The 21,313-nt window shown below is 45.9% G+C and overlaps 1 protein-coding gene across 5 annotated transcripts in view; it reads right to left on the bottom strand.

Moving 5' to 3' along the window:
- The window catches only part of FRMD1 (FERM domain containing 1), a 42,643-nt gene extending 21,615 nt beyond the window's left edge, over positions 1–21,028 (bottom strand). The window contains exons 1-3 of one of the 5 annotated variants that reach the window (XM_065680384.1): positions 20,853–21,028; positions 10,988–11,151; positions 5,259–5,349 (exon numbers count right to left, since the gene is read on the bottom strand). In XM_065680384.1, the coding sequence (XP_065536456.1) occupies positions 5,259–5,349; positions 10,988–11,083 (187 nt within the window). In that variant the 5' untranslated portion in view covers positions 11,084–11,151; positions 20,853–21,028. Of the gene's footprint in view, positions 1–5,258; positions 5,350–10,987; positions 11,219–20,640; positions 20,729–20,794 lie in introns of those variants that run through there. The other 4 variants (XM_065680385.1, XM_065680381.1, XM_065680383.1 and 1 more) reach the window with 4 other exon arrangements.
- Positions 21,029–21,313: the final 285 nt, after the last annotated feature.

The following is a 21,313-nucleotide window of genomic DNA, read 5'->3' as shown; positions in this document are numbered from 1 at the left end:
GTGAATGCCAATAACCTGTTCTCCTCCTGTGCCCATTTTGGGCTAGGAGCACTGAGAAATTCCAAAGGGCAAAGTCCTGTCCTACCAAGAGGCAGAGCTCAGGCCCCAGTGGCAGCCAAGAACATCCCTTTAACTCCTTTGGTTGAGTCAAGTATATTTTAGTGTAACCATTTAGACAGTCCAGAAAATTAGGATTCAAATAAAATATGAATTAGTGCAAAGCCAAACTTCACACAGCAAGCATTTTCTGCCTTAAAGGGAAAAAAACCCAGCACTTGGCTATAGCGCTTAGCTTCTCCTCACAACACACGCTGTAGACCTCGCATAACCTGCTTAGCTTCCCCACATACCAGCATGGATTTTTTTGTTTGTATTGAAGAAGAGCTGACTACACACATGCATGTGGAGCTCCCCAGGTTTCCAAGTGCTGGTGGCCTGGGAACATCACCTCTACATGATCTCTTGATGCTCCTGGTGGTACCTTTCAAACCAGAGAGAAACCTTGTCCATTTTTACCTGGCTGATTAGTTTACTAAGGGATCTAGAAGAACTTGGTTCAGGTCATCAGGCAGGCTTGTGCGTTTAGTTTCAGCTGGAAAGTACACGTACACCAGTGAAGAAGGAAAGAAACACAACAGAGACTGGGAGTAAAGCAAGGGAGGCCCTGACTGAGACTGATTTACCTGGGATGGGCAGAATGTATATGGAGGAAAGAATGAAAGGAGGCAATACCAAGAAGCCCAAGGCTGTGTGGCTGTTAGTAACTGTTGAGGTTTGAAGACCAAGATAAAGGTTCAATCATTCCTGATGATGGATAGGTACTGCAGGAATTTTATGCTGGCATCTTACAGTTAGCAACAAGGCATGCCCAGGCACAGATCTTCAGACTTTTGGCAGTGTCACAAGGGATTCTCCTGCACAAGCAGAGCTGCAGAACCATTTCCAGGACTGCTCATCCATGAGCAAACAAACTCCTTACAGTTCTCAGGCAGGAGAGCACTTAGGCAAAAAACCCACCCAAGGAGTATTATATACTTTTTGAACACCTGAATCCCTGCAGTTCCCTCTAGGTGGCACATTTCTGCATGTTTTTCCTTACATCACATTTAGCTCATTTGAACTATCAAAATTGTTATAATAGAGCTGTATCTTACGTTAGAATGCAGAAGAAATTCATAAGAGAGCTGAAACTATCCAAGCAGATTTAAGACAGAAAAGGCAGAAGAAGGGATAGAGGGAAAAGGACTAGGGTGTAGAAGTCAAAGCGTATTTTGGAAAAATTCTGTTGTCTCTTAAGAGAACTTTTGTTGTAATGATAATAATATAAAGATAACATCAGCATATTCCATCCATAAACTTCAGTACTGGAGGATACACAGATGCAGAGGAGTTACCGGAGATGGAATGGCACAGTTAAAAACCAAGTTCCTTGCTAAGAACGTGCTGGGAGGCATAGGTCTGGCAAGGTGAACAGCATAGCTGTAATAAGTGGAGGATGATCCTTGAGGCAGGGGAGCTGAAGCGAAGGGATTTGATTTTGTTAGAAAGCCAGCCTGACAAACTGATAAGAGGACAGAAAAACAGCAGCAGGGTGTAAGAGCTGCAGGCTTGCTCCCTTCCAGTCAAAGGCTGGGTCAAGCAAGGTTTGCTCCTAGAAAGGAGAAGCCCAAGATTCAGGATCGGAGGGATCTGGGTTATAACAACAAAGGAGACCTGGCTGTTCTTTCTCTGCTGACAATCAGTTTTGTTTTACAAGACTGAATTGTGTCACTGCATACACTTTCTGATAACAAGGGGGAAACCTGTAAGCTACTAGATAAGATTGACCCTGCAGGAAGAGCTGCAATATAAGACCCATCTGCTGAAGCTTATGGAACCAGCTTGAACCTGGCAGGTTTGCAGGGTCTTTCACTAAGCAAAATACACGAAAGGATGCACTGCAAGCATTCTTGCACACAAGGTATAGCCTGCTTGATGATCTGTGACAAAACTAGAGGAGCAGCATGTCCCAAGCTTGGTGGTGGTGAGGCCTCCCATTAATATATACTCCTGACCTCAATTCTCAAAGCAATCAGCTTCTTATAGATGCAAGCTTTCTTCCCCCCAAATACAGTTGGTTGGAGGGGTCTGCTCAAGAGCAGAGAAGGTGAAAAACTCCGTCCTGCCACCATTACTGTTAACTTAAATCCTGAAGCTTGCCCTCAGCATCTGTAACAGTCAGAAGTGAAGGCAACAAATTTGGACAACAAATGCTGGAAGACAGGCTCCATAACATACAGCTTATATCTCACAGCATTCATGGTTCCCAGTTTGCATGGTGCTGTTTTCATTTTTGCAACACTTAGGGGTTAAACTTCTGTTTATGATTAAGGACCCCAACCCTTCCCCCCTCCCTCCACCCTGCTTACTATGAAACTAACTGAGCATTAGTGTATCTGTACAGTGTCTGCAGGTCAAATGGGCTCCTAATCCAGATAATCCACCCAGTGTGATTGGTTACAGTTCTGTAGAAATCCTTTAATTTTCATTCTCTTGCCATTGCTGACAGTCAGGGTTTTGCTGACAAATTAGCAGCAAGGTAATGGATATAGATGGATTAGAATACCTTGTTTTGCATGTGGCAGCAGACTGCCAAAAACAAATGCATGTTAAGAAACTTGGAAATCTACCCTTATTAAAACAGGACAGTTGTTTCTCTGAAAATGACATCTTAGAGCTGCAACACAGAGGTGAAAGCATGATGTCGAATAGAAATACTTTGGTCCGAAACACAGACGCTTCCTCTCCAGTTTTTGGAGATCTAACCTGCCCGTGCCTCACAGACTGATCCCATACCTTCCCTTCACAGCCTCTGCAGGACACACACCGACTTGCTGCCTGGCCAAGGCAGTTGACTTAAGTACCCACATGACAACCCTGGGCAATGCAAAACTTACCCAGGCCTCCCCACAACCTGACTGGATTGCTTCCCTTTCTTGACATGACAGCCTGCCATGAAACCAAAAAACCCTGAGAAGCAGGCCCTGAAAGGCTACTTCCCAGTGCCAGAGATGGAGAGTGCTACATCTGCAACAGAAGGAAGACACAACTGGCAGCAAGGGTGATCACCAGCCTGCTGGCCAAAACAAGGGGGGAGGAAATTCAAGTTAGGGAACAGAAGACAAATTATTCCCTTCTCTACATTAGTAAACATGAAGCCATTTTAAGAACAAAATAAAGATGACACTCAAAACCTACTCCACAAGACTCCGGTCAGCAGCTTACTGGATTTTTTTTACAGTAGGGACCACAGGAAGCAATAACAAACAAACCAGGTTTGCTCCCTCTCTCAAGAGTGGGATGCAGCCTTCCTTGGGGCTAAAGCCTTTCAGGCTGAGAAACTCACTGCTGATGCTTTCCTGTTGGCCAGCCCCAACAGTTTTTTAAACAGAGGCACAAACAACAATAAATCTCCTCCTCTGTCCAAAATCCTGACGCTTGCCTGGGTGGTGGAGGGAGATGGCTGTCAGGAGGAGCCAGGGCGAGCACGAGGAGCTTTCAATTAAGCAGCTTTACAAACTGAGCTACAGCAAGGAGAAATGAGGAGCCGTAAAGAAAAGAGAACAAACCAAAAAGGTTAATTCAGGCTACTGGGCTCCTGCAACTGTTTTCCTTGATGTTTTTCTGAGAGCTGTGCAAAGAATTAGCTGCTCTAAAAAGGAAGAACACTTTTGCGAAGTGAGAAGATTGTTTATGTTTCAAGCCATGGGTAATATTCTTCAAGGTCTAGTCAGCACAGCTTTATTGTGCTCTTTGGGTTGGGTAATTATACTGCATTTCCAACAGGCTGAAAGGCATTTGCCACAATAGGGTATTTGGGGCCCGCGTCCCTGTGCTTGACATGGTAAAGGAAACTGCCCCATGCAAAAGGTGGGAGAAGTTAAGAACAGGGTACAGAAAATACGAAAAAAGGAAGATGGTAAGGGGGGAAAAAGTGAAAGAAACATGAGGAGAACAGGAGAAGAGCACCTAATTCAAAGAAAATGGTAATGAAATTGCCCTGTCTCACATGGGAGGTCAGGAGCTCCAGTTTCACTCAAGATGTTCTGCAAGTGTAATAACCGAAAACTGGTGTTAAAAAAGGCAGCGAGGAGGGGTGGCTCACAGGAACACAGCTGGCTCGTGAAAAGAATTAAGAGCATTCAGGTCTTTCTTACCTTAAAAAAAGCCAAACCTGTGCTGGTTTAAACACAGAGATATAGTTCTTAGCTACTGTTGTAGTTACACTGATGGAATTTCTTGGAGACTCTACACACCTTATGGAGATAAAGAGCTTATGCCTGTCTTAGTTTGAGGACTATGCTCAAGAAAAGTGCAAAAGTTCTCAGAGAATAAGAGCAGAAAGGAAATGAGACAAGCAAACTTAAAGGGAATTACTTTATCCCATATAATTCTTGGCAAAAGAAACCTTATTTGGAAGGACTCATAAAAAAAAATACTCTCATTTCAATGTAACAATATCTAGAGTTGCAGTAGTAAATAACACACTTGAGAAAACTTTTGGAGGCAAGTCCTTTCTGTGCTTTTAGAAATGGGGGGAGGCAGGATAAGGAGGACAACAGATCCATTTCTTATTACTACGAGTCGGGGGCAGAGGGGGTGCCAATGCACACACCATCCTAGAAATGCAATATCTCGTATCAGTTTGCTCCTTTGAGGCATCACCTTACACTGTTACTTGGTCAATACTGAGCTGTAGGACCAAGGAGACTGGACTTCAACCCACGGATTAAGAAGTTTTGTATTTCCCATGCAACATTTCAACACCCCCCCCCCCCCCATGCATTCAGTCCCCCAAAACCATTTGAGTTTCCTCTCCCTGCTGCCACATTCTTTTCCTGTGACTTCAGAAGTAACACTTTCAGCTCCAAAGTCCTTTTATAATTCACCTCTTATTCAACTATGGACAGTTTTGAATTCAGTGACAAACATGTTGGCTAGCAACTTGGCTACAGGAGAGAAAGAAAACCCCATGAAGAGGTGGAATGTAAGAACAAAGGTGGAGAACAAAAGCCCCCCCTTCTCCCAATTTGTCTGCCCACATACCAAAGATCAAAAGAGCTTGAGAAGCCCATGCATAATCTACATACTTTGTGACCTTACTACAATCAAGTTCCCCGCAGGCATGGCTGCTGTGTATATATGCACACACTGTAAATACACAAGCGGGTCTGTTGACGCTTGCCAAGTCATTTGCTCCACGTATTGAGTTTGCTTACTTTTAACAATGCTGAGGCCAAAGAAGTGAGGCTCTTTAATCTTCACTAAATCACAAACTTGCTGAAAGAGCTCCTGTCCAGTGGCTTTGACCTGAAAGAAACAACCAATCCGACATTACAGATGGCTCACACACCTGGATGGAGCAATTCTACTTTACACTGGCCAGTATATTTTGAGGTACCATAGCAAAAAAACCCAACCCTGAAAGAGCCAAATAAACCCCCAAGTTCTCCCAAAACAATAAAAAAAAAAAAACAACCCCAAACCAGAGCAAGGTTTATTTTCAGTATTACTGCTGTTATCACAGAATAATAATCAATGTATCATTCTCCTTCCTTCACAGTGCAGTGCTGCTCAGTTCAGTAAGATGAATTTAAAAGGTTTCCTATCTATTGGCATCTCTGTGTAAGAATTTGGAGCGCTGCTGGAGCCCTAGTTTTGTTCAATACTGACCAAGCTATTTATAGGCATTCGTACAAAAAACGTGCTTGTAATTACAAAAATGAAAATACGACTTTCTTGAAGAAATTTTCTTTTAAGAAAGAGAGGTTAGGAGCAAGCAACAAAACCAAAAAGCTTTTATTCAGGAGAACTAAAACAGAAGTACAAAACCAAACTCATAACTGCATGGTTTGAGAGCAGAAATAGGTCGCGGGTTAGAGATGAGGTTGCTCGGTACCCCCACAGAAGAGCTTGTTCTGTCCCCTGCTGACTCCTGGTCACACAGCAATTAACATCTCACATTCTGAAGCTGCCACTAAGGGCCTATAAGCTCTTTCCTATTTCCATGAGACACAGAGGCCTTCCAGTACCCTTGCTTCCCATAACACTGTGCATGCTCTGAGGAAGCACTGGGAAAAGCAGAGCTGCCAGCATACCCTCCTGCATGGGACCAGAGGCTGGGAGTATTTGCAAGCATGGCGCAAGGGCAAGACAGCATCATAACACTGTGGCACAGATACTGAATGCACTTTTCTAGCAGGGTGGCTCAGAGCACAGGCTTCCCAGTAAGAATGTGATGCTGGCTACCTGCATATGCAGACCTGGATGTGTACTATGATCACAAGATTCCTCCACTAAATGCTCCCCACCTACAGCCTCATTTCCTCCTGCCCCATTGCACCACCCCAGAAGCACAGAGAGATAACCACAGGCACAGTCAAAAACCCTCAGAGGCATTGGAGGAAGGAGCAAGAGCGGATGGGGAAAACAGTACAACACTGACACAGACAAGCTCAGCTCAGCACAGGGTGCAACCAGCTGCAGACACGAAATGGGCCAGAAGCTCTGAATTTCACTGCACTGCTGCTGGATTATGCAATTAGCAGAAGCAGCCTTCCTGGGGGAACACAGTGCAGCACTACCTTCACAGCAGCAAAGATAACTGGACAGAAGCCAACTGCTGAACTCTCCTACAAACTAATCACCACCACCAACTAATTGCCACTGCAATTCTTCAAGCCTTTTTAGTGTCACACTCCCTACAAACCGGCTGCACTCCCCTCCCTGCCCCAGGATGTACCATGTCACTAGACATGGACAATGGGAACAGAAGGTCATTTAATTACTCATTTTCTTCTACTTGCCAAGCATCACTAGCCAAACACTCACTACTGTTTTATTGGGAGCTTTGAAACCTGTGCTACACCCATACATATACACATGTGCATGTATGTGCTTTGGGAAGAAAGGAGGTGATGCACAGTTCTGGTAAGACCCAAAACCACAGCCAGGTCTTAATATGGGTCTCCATGTGAGACTGCACCCTTACAGTCTCTCAACTAAATGCAGTTATTTACTCAGCTGCCAGGAATACACAGTTGGAAGGGAAAGTTAGGCACAGATTGACCTCTTTCCTGAAGGAAGCTCTAAGCATGTTCTCCTACCTGGGAAGGACTCACTAAGGAAGAGGTGACCTGCCCCTAGCCAGAATGGTGACATGAGTCACTGGCAGCACAGGACTTTATGGAAAAGCTGAAATTAGATGAATTTTATAAGTGGCACACTTTCACACCTAAGGGAAGAAAACCTGCTTTAAGACACTTAGTTCCAGGGAACTGAGCACTTCAGTGTTTTGTGACACTCTAAAGTACCAACTTAATCATATTTCTTGCACAGCAGGTATGTGAACTACCACTTTGTCCGTTCTCCTTTTGGCACTTCCCTTTTGTATCTAGTTTTACTCCCAGCCTTCAAGGCTATGCAATACCAGCAACACTTGCAATGGCTGTTCCCTCCTCCTGCCTTCCCCTCTGCTCAACATTTCCCTTTGCTTTTTTAATCTGTGCACTTCTCTTTGGCCTTTCCTCCCTTTGCATATGGTTGCTGTGCCAAGCTCCATCCCAGACACGCCATGAATCAGTCTTTCCACTGATCCTCAGCTTTGCCCCACGCCAGACTCAGGGCTTCTTTACACGTGGAATTTAGTCCAAAGCGAAGTCGAGTGCAAGTTTACAGAAGGTACTGCTACTCCAGGGTCATTCTGTGTGCAAATATTCCCATGTATTGGTTACCCATCTCTATTTTAACTCAATCCATACACTTTAAAACATCAGCTCTCCTGCTCACAGAACAACTTAAAGACTCGAGACCTATGCTTGCCATTTGCCAACACACAGAATCTTCTCACACGACTTCCTCCCTGCAGAAATTCCTGCTCATGCTCCCACCCTTTCTCCAGATTCTAGGCAAGGAGCAACATCTGCTGTGGTTTCTTCTGAGACCTAAACACAGGTAGGGCGGCTGCCTGCCCTGCTACCCTCCTTGGCAGCCAGACCTTCCCTAGCATAGGAGTCTTTCCTTTATTCAGCTGCTACCAGCCCAGAGAAGTTTTAGAAACCCAGCTGACCAACAGGTTCAACACCACCAGGGAGATAAGCCGCAATGCTGGCAGACAAACAAAACTGAGCAAATTGGATACCACTCCGAGATCTCTGGAGCACGCAATACAATTTTTAGTTACCCCATTCTCACTCAAAGCCCACTTAAGCTCTCTGGTGCTCGTACTCCACCTCCCAGCTGGGGCTGCCTGGAGCAAGGCAGACGGCTTTGCTCTGTGCTCAGAGGTCCACTCTCCCCCTTTGCCTCACTGCCCTCAGGGCAGCTGATGGAGCTGCAGCTCCCACTAGTTCTCCTCACTGCTTTACTTCTCCTCAGGCTCACAGTTGGTCCTGGAAAGATAACTTTCCTCCTCACCACCCCCTCAAATTCACCTGTACATGCAGAAAGGTGGACACCAAAGTTAATTAAGAGATACCCAATTATGAGGGAAGAGACCTTAAAATGCCTCCTGCTATTCCCTCTTCAACAGCACTATCTGTGAAGGACATAAGCCAAATCCATTTTAAAGAGCAGGATTCAATCTACATGCGACCACTTAAAACATATAGGTAAACTCTTATCTGGAAGGGTGGAATTTATATGTGAGGGAGGAGAAAGGAATTACCTGCATAAACACTGTGCTTATCATGGGAAGGATCTATAGTTTATTCTGCTGCAAGGGTAACCATTCCTACCTACCTCACTGAGCTGCAAGCTTGTTTAGTATTTGCATTCCACACTGAAGAGGTTAAAAGGCTTTGAAAATCATAAGTAGTGGCATTATTATTCTAATAAATGCACAAAGTATCATCTGTGGTTGTACTAATTGAATTTGGGTTCAACATCGCTAGAAAATTGCCTTGATGTTCCTTTTAAAATATATATATAGATCTCCAGCTGTGAAACCTTATTTTTTGTTGCTGTTTTGAAGGGGTGTTGTGGTAAAGACAGAAGCCAAATGAAAAGCTGGTTTTGGTGACTTGCCCAGCTTTAACAGGTCATGTTTCACCCTCTATGCAATTAGGACACAACTATGCATTAAGGTCTCATGTTTTGGCCCAGGCAGCTATTTCGTTTCACACAAAAGCATCTCCACATACATATTTTTTCTAGTTTTCCAGCCACCAAAACAAGAAGCAGCAGAAGCAAGGAGGGGTAACGTCTTTAGAATTATAGAATAGTTTGGGTTGGAAGGCACATTTAAAGGTCATACAGTTCAACCTGCCTGTGATGAGCAGGGACATCTTCAACTCGAGATCAGGTTTGCTCAGAACCACAAAAAAAAAAAAGGCTGCTGAGAAGTGCTGTGACAGGGACACCCCTGTGGGACAAGGCAGTGATGCTCAACTCTTTGGAGGGGCAGCAGGCAGGACATGGCATCTTCCTTCTGTCTCTGCCAGCACCCAATGCAATGGTCCATTTCTTATGCTTATTAAATACCCTGAAGGTATTTAGAAGGTGTGTAGATGTGGCACTTAGGGACATACTTTAGTGGTAGACTTGGAAGTGCTTGGTTTATGACTGGACTCAATCTAAAGGGTCTTTTCCAACCTAAATGATTCTATGATTTCAGGATAAACTGCGGGTATCCAGGATTTACTGTATGGTCTAAACACTGCCTGAACTTAATATAGTGGAGTGTGACCCAGCAGTGAAGGAACAGCCATGAGCCCAGGGAAGAGCAGTGACAGCACCAGCCCTGTTGGTATGCTGCCCTGCTGCAACTCCAGCCTGCACCTTCCCCATGGCAGAGTGGCCTCCACTATCTCGGATCTTCATTCTCCCTGATAAAAACCATAAGAAGGTGAGATTTAGGGTCAGCCACAACAGACCATTCCCAGGCCTGTGCACCTGCCACCATGATCTTAATTAAATCATCATTCTGAGGCCAGCAGATTGCAAAAGCCCTCTGGGGCAGTAGCTGGGCTGGGTTTGAACGGGTAACCTAGAAGCAGAGTGTCCCAGATTTTGCTGTTAAAGCCCTATTCCATCCAGCCCTGGTGGCTGTTTCAGATAATGATGCCACACAGGCATAGCAGGTAGGAAAATTTCTACATGGATTTTTAAGATTACCATGCATAGTTTCAAAAGTCACTATCTCAAATCAAGTGCTTAAAATAACAGTTCACCTCAACTGTCTTCTCCCCCTCCCCATCCCAGAGGGGGGGAAAAACCCACCCAAAACAAAGCAAAACCTTCCCAGCCCACACATGAGTGTATGTACACACAAGAGAGTGCTTATCTTCGAGGCTGGCTTGTCTTCTGAATGTGAAGTGCCTCTGTCAGCTCAGTTTCTCACAAGTTCAAGGAGCAGCAGGCGTTGCACAAAGAGGCACCGTGCCCTGGTGGACACTGTGCCACACTGGGCTGCCAACTGACCTGGCTCTGTTGTCACTCATGCACACACTCTTGGGCATTTGAAGTAGTGATCAAAGGAATGAAGTGACTTACCTCTGGTTTTTATGTGTACACATACTCAAAGAATGGAGAAAACCCCACCCGCAATGGCTGTTTGCCTTAAGACTCTGAAGGGATCTGCAGACTATCAAAACCAGAAATAGCTAAAAGTCAGAGCAAACGGTCATGTGCTAGGTACAGCTGCCAAGTCATCAAGGCATTTCAGGCTCAGCCTTTAAAAACTGCTAGATTATTAGCAGTGACAAAAAGACTCAGAGAATAAAAAAGAGCAGGGGGGACCCCCTGTCCAAAACCACCACAGAGACTTTTAAGGAAGTCTGCAAATGAGTTGAAGCTGCCCAATAGAAAATGGAGCACCAATTACCCTAAGCTGGCTAATAGCCTTTTGGTCAGCAGACCCACACCAGGCTCTTGGGAGAACAATGGGAGCTAACAAAACTGAACCACAGCCCTAAAGTAGAGACTTCCCGTCCTCCCTCCAGCCACTCACCCCAACGACGAGGCTGAGCTGCTCGCGGGTGGGCAGGAACACACAGACGCTGCGGCTCTCCGGCTGCATCTTGCCTGCCAGCAGCACCCGGCTCATGGTGGGCAGCTCTGTGGGGACAGGGTCTCCTCTCTGGGCAGGCGTCAGGCTCACTTCATCCCACACACCTGTAGAGAAGGTGAGAGCATCAGTGCCATGCTCCAGCCAGCACTGGGAGCAGCCCGTGGCATGCATTTGATGGGAGGTGTTCCTCCTTGCTGTTTAAAACAGAACAATAAACAAACCACACGCGCTTTACAGTCAATGTTTCCACCAGCATCACAGCACAAACTGGGAAGAATCAACCTTTAAATAGCTTGTGAGTCCTAAGAGAGTGCCATAAAGCGATGAGGTCTCCCTAAAATAACAACGAGACTCAAGGTTTTCAGATATACCAAGTGATAAGGGAGATGACAACATAGACTGCTCCCCAGAAATGCCCACAAGAGAGGGAGGAGCGCCTGTCCTTCAATCAAGTACCTCACTCTCACCCAAAGCAGATATGTCAATGAGCCATCCAGCAGGCATGTGTCAGTGCACAAGACTCCATCTGAGCTGATTTCTCCCTGTCCTCACCCCTAGTCCTTAGGAAACCACTCCCCCAAATCCTCTATACCTCCATTCAAAGGAGGAGGTGGAAATGCATCAACTCACAAGGCTGAGATGCTGTATCATACTTTTTGTGAGCACTGCCAGTCTGCTTCCTAAGGTTGATCCCAAGCTACACAGGCCTCTTTGGAGCTTAAGTTATGATAACAACAGAAATAAGAGACAGAAATTCAGCTCACACCCAGGAGCAGAGTAGACGACATCATCTTCATGTTATAGCTAGGCTAGACACAGATCCCCCAGCAACTTGAGATATTTTACAGCCCTCTTTGCTCTGATGCTCTCCAGAGCAAGGATCCTCCAGGCCCTGAGGAATCCATCAGCAAGGGGAGATGCTCCTTGAGGGCAAGTTGGCGATGAACACCAGCAGACACCTGAACCAGCATGATACCAACCCATTATGGGGTCCACATCATCCCTGTGCAAGATGTAATGCCAGTCAGACCCCGGCTGCCCCAAAGTCACCCTGGCATGACTCCCTTCCACCAGCAACAGCTATATACTCATCACCAGGTGCTGCTGGCTGATGCCTGCCTGCAAAGCCCCCCAAAATTGGATTTATCCCTCTCCCTTCAGTTCTGCACTCAAGCATTTTATTTTTTCTTCATGAAATGCAAGAAAGAGATTTGTAAGTGTCCTTTTGCAAGTACAAAAGCTGTTCTGTGAACCTCCTTCCCTGAACTGGCAGATAAAATGCTTCTTAATAAAACATTTTGATACAATTTATGTAGAGCACCTCTTATGAGGCAAGTGCATAAAAACTGCATTTACTGTAGTAATGAAAAGAAGGGGTTAATAAAGGCTGCTATTATTACCTTTTTTTCCAAAAACAATTTAAACAGGAATGAGGAGTTTCAAAAAGGATATTTCTCTAAATCATAAGCAAGCAGGAAAACCACATTTGATTCCCTGAGACAGATAATAGGTTCTATTAAATATTAAGAGAAAAACTCTGATTTATCCTTTTATTGATATAATTATACTTATGAGCCCTCTTGAGCTCCAGGCTACACACTACTAACAGTTGTATATAAATTACAGATGTCTACTGAATGACTCAGGGGCAACAGATCACCATCATTATTGCCAGCTGATGTCATATGCACCATAAACTTTATCAAGAGCATAAAGGCCTCAGAGTATGAGCTCAAGCTTTCCAGTGTAAGGAGGCTTGTCAAACTGTTGCACTGGCCTGTACATATTCCCACTCACACGAGGAGATCATGACCTGCAATGATATTAATTTGGCTTCTAACAGAACTGAAAATAGAAGGAAGAAGTGACCATTAAAAACACAGCCACAGAAAACTGTGTGCACAACCGGAGAAAAAGAATCCCACTTCCCCAAAGCCTCTATAAAACAAAGCTTCTGGAAAGCTTTTTCTCTGGTCTCACAGCTGCTTTGTCCATTTGGATTTTTATGAGAAAAAGTGTGGACCCTGGGAGGAAGGAAATGAGAAAGGAAGGGGAGAAAGTGTTGTTCTCCCTATGTTTTTAAACCAATGATCTTGTGGACCCAGCCACAGCAGGTAAGAGGTTAAAGAGGCAACATCCTTAATCTGAAGGGGGAGGTCAAACACAAGCCCAGCTAGCCTTCTCCAGAGGTATGTTAGGATGTGATAAACCATAGTGAATCATTAACTTGCTAGCATTACATGTTTACACCTTTAAAAAGAAAAAAAAGTTGTGAGCCAGGAGTAGCTGTCCCATGAAAACAAGTGGCCAGAAGGAATGCTCTTACTGAAACATACACAATTTCAGACTGCCCATATGCCATTCTTTTGTTTACCACAGATCCCAACCTCTTAACCTCAATTAAACCCTACAAGCTTCAGCAAATGCACTGCAGATGAATTAATAAAAGCTGAAGTCAATCTCTGGCCTCTGAGACACTCTACAAGGTGTCTGGGTTTGTTGGTGGTTTTTTTGTTTGGTTGGTTTTGGTTGCTTTTTTATTATTATTTAATTTATTTATTTAGCAATAATATCACAGCATGTTTTAGCTCCTGTAGAAGTGCATTTTGAGATGTAATTGCTTGGTCAAAGGCCCAGCAGTCTATCAATGAAACAGTCAAAAGCACTATTTATTTGTATTCTTCTGGTACCGGTCAGGAAGCTTATTAGTGCCAAGAGAGGTGGCACAGCTTATTTAAGACTGTTTATTTTACCTGAACACATGTACAGTGGAGCTTTGGAAAACACAGCTGTCATTAATTTCAAGACTCTTCCAATTAAACAGCTCTTACATGGCTGCAAAAACTCATTAAGAAACCCCCTAATCATCCCCTCTTCTCCCTACAGCCCTTTGAGCTGTCTTTCAGCACTGGTCCAGAAGCTCAGCACTTGCCGGGTCCAAGGAGGAACAGTTGAGGTTTGCCCCAGCAAGAGGGATAAGAGTGATAGAGACAAGGAGGACGAGTAAGGAGACTGTTTGCTTTGGATTTCAGTGGGACAGCTGGCTAAACCACCTCACACAGCCTATATACACAATGGCACAAGGATGACCTGCCACCACTGAATTTGGGGACTTACCACAGCCACAGCTTGTCTGGAAGCAGATCCCATCCAAACAGCACATGGGTTCACATAGCCTTATAAGCACTGCTGTATTTTACACAACAGTTCATGGGACCACAGTGAATTGGGTCCTCATCCCGATTTCAGCCTCTAGGTACTGCCACAACCACATCTCAAGGGGACAAAGCAGTCATCTACCAACTCAAAGCAGAAAAACAGAATGAAGTCCTCTTCTATTGAGAGAAAAACACAGGTAATTCCATGCTTCTTGGGAACACCTGCAAACATGCTTTGCAAGGTTTATTACAGTAAAAACAACTTGGGAAAGTTGGTTTTGCTAGAGCTGACAGAAGGTGAGCATTGAGCATCTTCCTGATGAAACCCTACCAGAGTGACCCTATGAAGTCCCATCAAAAAGTGTCCAGAAATGTTAAGACTCTTCTGAACATTTTCCAGACATTATCCAGAAATGTCTTCAGCTTCTAAGACAACTAGACTCTTAGACTGCAGTTTCACAATCAGCTTAAGCAGCTTTAATCAAGGCAGTCCTGCAGCAAGACAGACACACAACTGCCTGGAAACAAATCTGTCTTTGGCAGCAACCCACACTTGGGCTGCCTCATAGTCATGATGAAACACAGCTTTAAAACTGAGAACCCCCCCTCACCTTCCCGGTATTTCATCTCTCCAGAGGCATACTGTATGGCACCTGCAGAACAGTAATAAAGAGCTCAAGCGAGTGAAAGATGTAATGATGGCATGCATTAACTATTCCCAGCAACCTTAACACCCCACCTACCTCCTTTGACTATCACCTGAGATGATGAAAACTTCTCCGGAAAGATGCATCAATCAGGAGGGAGGGGAATAAGGGTTGCTTGTCAGGCCAGAAAAGAAGACTGAAGCTAAACAGCTTTGTGTCACAGCTGAAGATGATATGAAAAGTGCCACCTACAACCAACAGCCAGGACAACTAGGCTGTGCCCTGCAGCAAATTCCCAGAAGCACATTGACTTTTCAAATGCATCTGCCTCAGCATCACTTCAGGGCTAGCATGACACATCCAAGGCCACGGATGCCATAAGGAGGTAATGTGCTGAATTTTGTGTGCACACACTGCTTTTAGGGTAGACTACACACCTGCCTTCAAACACTGAGCACTACTTAGTAGGAAGTCCCTATTCAAAGCCATTCATTAAGGAATACAGAGATAACCTCCCAGTTTCTTGCGTGCTCTGAAGGACTGGATCCCAAACCAATGCAGCTTGGCTACAGGACAGATGCAACACTGGCAGCAAAGACAAGTATCTTTCAGTCCACAGTATGGGAGATGCAACTGCAGTAGGCCTTCTGCATCTGCAAGCAACACTTGCAGAAGCATCGCAGTGCGGTCCTCTCGCAGGAATGAGATATGCCTGGCTCCCACCTTTCCTTTAGGTTTTTCAGAAGGTACCACGCAAGATGTTTCCACATACTTCAGCACTGTGGAGCCCTAGCAGGCTTAGCCATCACCCTGTACCTTTTGAGACATATGGAGAAATCACTGAGCACTGGTCTCAGATACCAACCAGCATCCTTTTTCCTTTCTTCTTGTACAAGCAGCACACCCTGGTGACACTGAGCTTTAACAATAGAAAGGAAAATGCTCTCTCGTTAGTCTTCATTGCAGGATTAGACACAGCTCATAGCGAGGCATGACCACCCACACCTTTGTGCTGTGAAGTCTTCCTGCCTCATGACAAACAGCATAAGTGACTACTAGAACACAAAACACTCTTGAGTTTTTAACTCTTCTGCTCTGCACCCCTACAACATGGCGAGTGTGCTCAGGAAGAAGGGACCTCCCAAAATTCCCAGGGACACCCATTCCTAACCTGGGACTGTGCCGCTATGCTACTTTGTCTGTAGGCTGCGCCAGTCCTTAAGCTCAAGGACAGGGGACAACTCTCCTACCCAGGGTTGGCTGTGTTCTCTGGTAGTCATGTAAAAGTGACTCTCACTTCTGGGCACACATCAGACCTTACTGCTGCTAACTAGTCTTCGAAGAGAGGAAGAAGGCTTAGCTGGGCACAGAGCACCAGCAGGGCAGTGGTGGCAGGATAATGCAGGGTGGCTGCCACACTTCCATCTGGCTCTCCCATGGGATGAGCAAAGCTCCTCAGCAGTTTACTCCCTGTGAGGAGAGCCCAGCATGAATCATCTGGGCTTAATGTTTCCCTGAAACCAAAACTGAATCCAGAAGCCATCTGAGAAAAACAGACAATGAGTATTAAAGGCTCCAGGCAAAAGGACAGAACCAGGATTTCACAAGGACTACATCTTTCCATCACTGCTAAGTGATGGAAAGTGCTTTTGAATTTTTGTACACAAAACCATGCAGCCTTTTAAAACACATTATTTTATCAGAAGCGTATGTAAAACTTAGCAATATACATGCTTTAAGCAATACCCACACAGTAAAGTCTGCAGTTAGAGCATGCAGTTCCTTGCTAGCAAGCCCTTTTCCTGGGAGGACAAACATTCTCTTGCCAACATGGGAACAGCAATGGATCAACTGATCCTGCCTTTTCATTGATCAGTAAAAGTAGCAGCATGTACCCTATCATGCCTATCTACCAACATGAAGTTTCTCATTACAATGAATTTGTTTACTTCTGCATAATCTATTAATGGGCTTGTTTATTATCGATTACCAACCTTTTACAGGGCTTCCTCATACTTCATAAGCCAAGCATATTAAAGCTCATGAGCAAGTAGCAACTGAAGGTGTCGACTGGCCTAAGTAAATGCAGAAGCATTAAGAAAGAACCAGCAAAATATGGGACAAGGCATGAGCCAGCCTCAGTGTCCATTACACCTTACATAAAGCAGCTGCAAAGGAAGCCTGCTCACAAGTGCAAAGCTCGGTTTTCTCAGCTGAATGACCAAGACAGCATTGCATGAGAGCTTCCAAAGGTTAAGGGAAGTGAATTACTTGAATAGCCACACAGTAACACAAGCTTGCCTCCACTAAAACCCATAGACAGATGTTTTCCAAGATGCCTACAGAAAGCTTATTCATGGGCATACATATACAGAGCCAGGAAATGCAACTGGAAACACATTCCTGTTTTTAAGTTTACCAAGGCTATAAACAGGATTTCATTGAATGGTTTGGGTTGGAAGGAACCTTAAAGACCATCTAGTTCCAACCCCCCTGTCATGGCCAGGGACACTTTCCACTAGACCAGGCTGCTCAAAGCCCCATCCATCCCACCTGGCCTTGATTTTCCCAAGCAAATCTACTGTACTCTTGCCTTAAGCACAACAGCTGAGAGACACTATGGTCTTTGCAGAAGTTATTCCACAGCTACACTGAACTGGGACAGATCACTAAGCCTTCTGAAATACCTTGCAGAGCTACCCAAAAAAAAGCATGAATAAACTCTTCCTTCATTTTCTGTTCTCACCAAGATCTTGCAACAGATCTATTAGTAAGCAGACTATGAAGTCTTTATTAAGAAAAAAGGAAAGCATCATTATAGTCTCACAAGCAACACCTGGAGCTGCAGCACAAATAAGAACAGACATGCTTTCACCAATATATCATGTAAAGAACTCTTCTGAGCAGGAATAGCTTTGCTACCAGTAATAGCCAGGTAAAAAAAGCCAAACCAACTTGGCTTACTTCCCCAGAGGAAGGAGAAAGTCCATTGCTGATCTCCCGCATCTGAATCACCATCTAAATATTCATACCAATTAGGCAGCTTACACATCAGCTTGCTTCTACCTTTTTTCCTCCTAAAGTGTCCAGCTAGTCCTGATAACATTCAGAGCAGATAGGAATATTGATCTATGTAAAGTGGACAGACATCCAGAAATAATAAATAGATCTCCACCTGGAGCACAGCTTGCCTCTATTACAAGTGTGAAAATGCCAGTCTGCTGATACCTTGACAAAATTAACACAAACAGCAGGATCTTTATGATTAGATGCAGCTTCAGAGACTGCAAGCAGTATTGCCAGGCATCAGCTTCAGCAAAGCATTAGAGAAATGGGAAAACATGGCCCAAAAAAGAAACAGAACAGAAAAAAAACCCCACCCAAACAAAAATACAAAACCCCAAAACCAGAGTGCTGCATTTTTTGAGGTGATGCCAAATTCTGTAAAATGATGAGAGGGAAGGAAAAAAAAAAAAAAAGGAAAAAGGCAAGCATAAGGAATGGTTTAACAAGAAGCAAATTACTTCCTGCAAATCTCCAAGGAGCAGCTCCTCCTTGTCAGAGAACTTCTCTTGGGCTGAAACCACCATTTGCCCATGCTCACTTACTAACCACAAACCATGAATTAAGGTACCATTGATAAAAAGCACTAAGATAACCAAGCAGCAGTGCAGCAACACAGGACTTCATGCAAGAAAAGAAGTGTAACCCTGGAGCACAGTAAGCATGCAAGCAATTCACATTGTCTTGCATTGGATGAACAGTAGGGCAACCACTTTACTACAAAAGCTAACTGATGCAGTTAATCAGTGGATTCAAAGACTTTTACCTGCAATGTTGGGAGCAGAAAAACGTGCTATAGCTTTAAAGCACTATTGGTTTCACTTTTCTTAACAAAAAAGACTTTAAAACCTATGAACACTCCCCCATCCAAAATGAAATTACATAGTCCATACCTGTTATCAAAAAACTTCCTCTGTCAAGAAAAGACTTAAATCAGAAACACACATGTAAATACAATTTATTTCAGGGGATTTAAGATTTTTTTGTTGAGAGGAAAAAAAAGGTGACAAGTTTGACACTGCTGTTTATCCCAGTTTAGCATTATACAAAATTCCACATAACAAAAAAAATCTTTAGAGAAAAAAACCTGCCCAAAGAGCACAGACATCATTTTTTGGTAAACCACTGAAAAATAAAAATCACTTCACCTCATGGTCTCCAATAGCATTTTGTAGACTCATTTTTGCTTATACTTGTCTTACTCTTCTTTTTTTTTTTTTCCCCTTAAGGTAATCTTTGCAAGAAAAAGTTTTTTTTTCCCCTCTTTTGGATTCCATTTTGTTCTGATTTGGCATTCCTCACGTGAAGCCAAAACACTGGCTACTACATAGACTCTTAGCATTGCCAGTGCTGAAAATAGGACACTGATTAAAAGTACACAACACTTAAAAGGGAGGAATAAACAACCGAGTAAGGCCAAGGCATTCTATTGTATGCCAAGTTCTTCCAGGAATAAAATAATATAAAATATTATATTATTATAAATATACTAAAAATATATAAAAGCTGAACAAATGAATGGGACACCAATACATATATATCTGGCTTTTTTTTTTTTCCTCCTTTTTTAACATCACTCCAGAGATCACCAGTGCTAGAAATACATCCTCAATATTTTCCCTGGGAAAGTGCCCTATGCTTTTGAAGTATTGACTGTGAAAGCCTGTGCATCACACAGCAGTCCTCTGGAGAAGGTTCAGACAGCACATTGCAGTGGAAAAAAACAGATGTGCATTTTAAATGCCACGGGGCAGTTAACCTGAGAGCCCGTCACTGCCGAGCAGGAGGAGAAACATCTCTCGATGCAGAGGATGATGATTTCCCAGCACAGGAAACCCAGAACCTTTCCCTGTAAATCGTTACCAAGAAGAAACTTAAGAGGCGTAGAAACAACGAAGTATGGAGACTTTTTCCTTCTTGACACCCACTCCTTCTCCTGCTGGGACCCTCCTTCCCTATCCTGTCCCATGCCGGCAGATGGATGTCTATCCTCACAGTCAGACCAGCCCCACAGCATGCCTCCAGCCCCTCAGCCCTAAGGCCCTAGGGGAGTCCTAGATGCTCTGCCCCACACTGCTTGCCCCACACTGCTCACACTGCCTGAGGTGCTAAAGCATGTGGGGCAACCCGCACCCCACCGGGCTCGCAGCTGTTCTGAACCTTCCGACTATGGCACTGGTATTCTCCATCAGCACCTGCTCGACAGGTACCAGCTAACTATGTGGCTACTGGGAAGCGTCCTGAATTTGCCCCACGGGAGACCTTTGGGACATAACCAGCTGCCCCGGGACATGCCGGCGGTGTCTCTCAAGGAACGTGCACAGGCATCACATCATCGTCTAGCACCGCCGAGACGCACCGGTGGCGGAGGATGACGGCGGAGTTGCCACGACTCCAGAACCCCATTCCCTCCCGTTCCCAGCCGGTCCTGCCCACCCTCGCTGCCTCCGGGAGTCCAACGTAGGTGCATGAGGCACCCACCGCCTCAGCCCTCCGCTCACCGCCGCTTTGACGGCAAAGGTCCCTGGTAACATAGCAGCAACACAAGAAACCGGTGCGGCGCTCCAGCCGAAACTCAGACCTCCCTTTACCTACCAAGTTGTAAAGGTACTCCTGCAGCGTGCAGCGCACGGGTACGCGGCCGGCTGCACGCCGGAGGGGAGCGCCGAGCACACACCTCGCACCGAGCCCTCCCCTCCGCGGTGCAAAGGGCTCCCTCGCTCACCCCGGCAGGCGGGCGCTCCTGAGGTCTCCCCGTTCAAAGCAGCCGCACCGTGCTCCGAGGGGACCGCTCCCCACAGCCAGACGGGACAGGTGCCGGCGCCGCTCCCACCCCGCACTTGGGACCCGTCCCCCGTCCTTTGTCCCCGGCAGCTCACCGGGGCCTCGCCTGCCCCCCCCCGCTGCCAGAGGAGGTGCGGACGGACGCGCACTCACCGCGGGGCGGCCCCGTCCGTGGGTCTCAGCAGCGCTCCCCGGGGCAGCATCCACCACCCCCCGAGCAGCGCCGAGCCGAGTGAAGCAGCGGTGCGGGCGGGGGGCCCTGAGGGAGCACCGGCGGCGGGGCGGGGCCAGGCGGGGCGGGACACGCCCCCAGCCCCGGGCCCGCCCTGCCACTGCCCTCCGACACCCGCGGCTGCTCCGAGCGGGGGTTCTCCTGCCCCGCCCCGCCGCGCCGCCGCCTCAGCGGATTGGTAGAGCCGCGCAGAGGTGGGCGGGGCGGGCTGCGACATGGCCTCTGGTTGGCCAGCGCGGTGGCAATCAGCGCCGCGGCCGGTCCCGAGGGAAGGGGAGCGGGTCTCAGTGGCCCCGCTGAGGGGAAGGTGGGGAGGGCGGGACGGGCGGTTTGTGTGCAGGGGGGACCGCAGCGGCTGCTTGCGGCGGCTGGCGCAGGTTTG

Source organism: Lathamus discolor, chromosome 5 (assembly GCF_037157495.1).
Source record: "Lathamus discolor isolate bLatDis1 chromosome 5, bLatDis1.hap1, whole genome shotgun sequence".
In the NCBI taxonomy this organism is placed as follows: domain Eukaryota; kingdom Metazoa; phylum Chordata; class Aves; order Psittaciformes; family Psittacidae; genus Lathamus; species Lathamus discolor.
The sequence above is the reverse complement of the archived record's forward strand: the minus strand, read 5'-3'. Positions and strand labels throughout refer to the sequence as shown.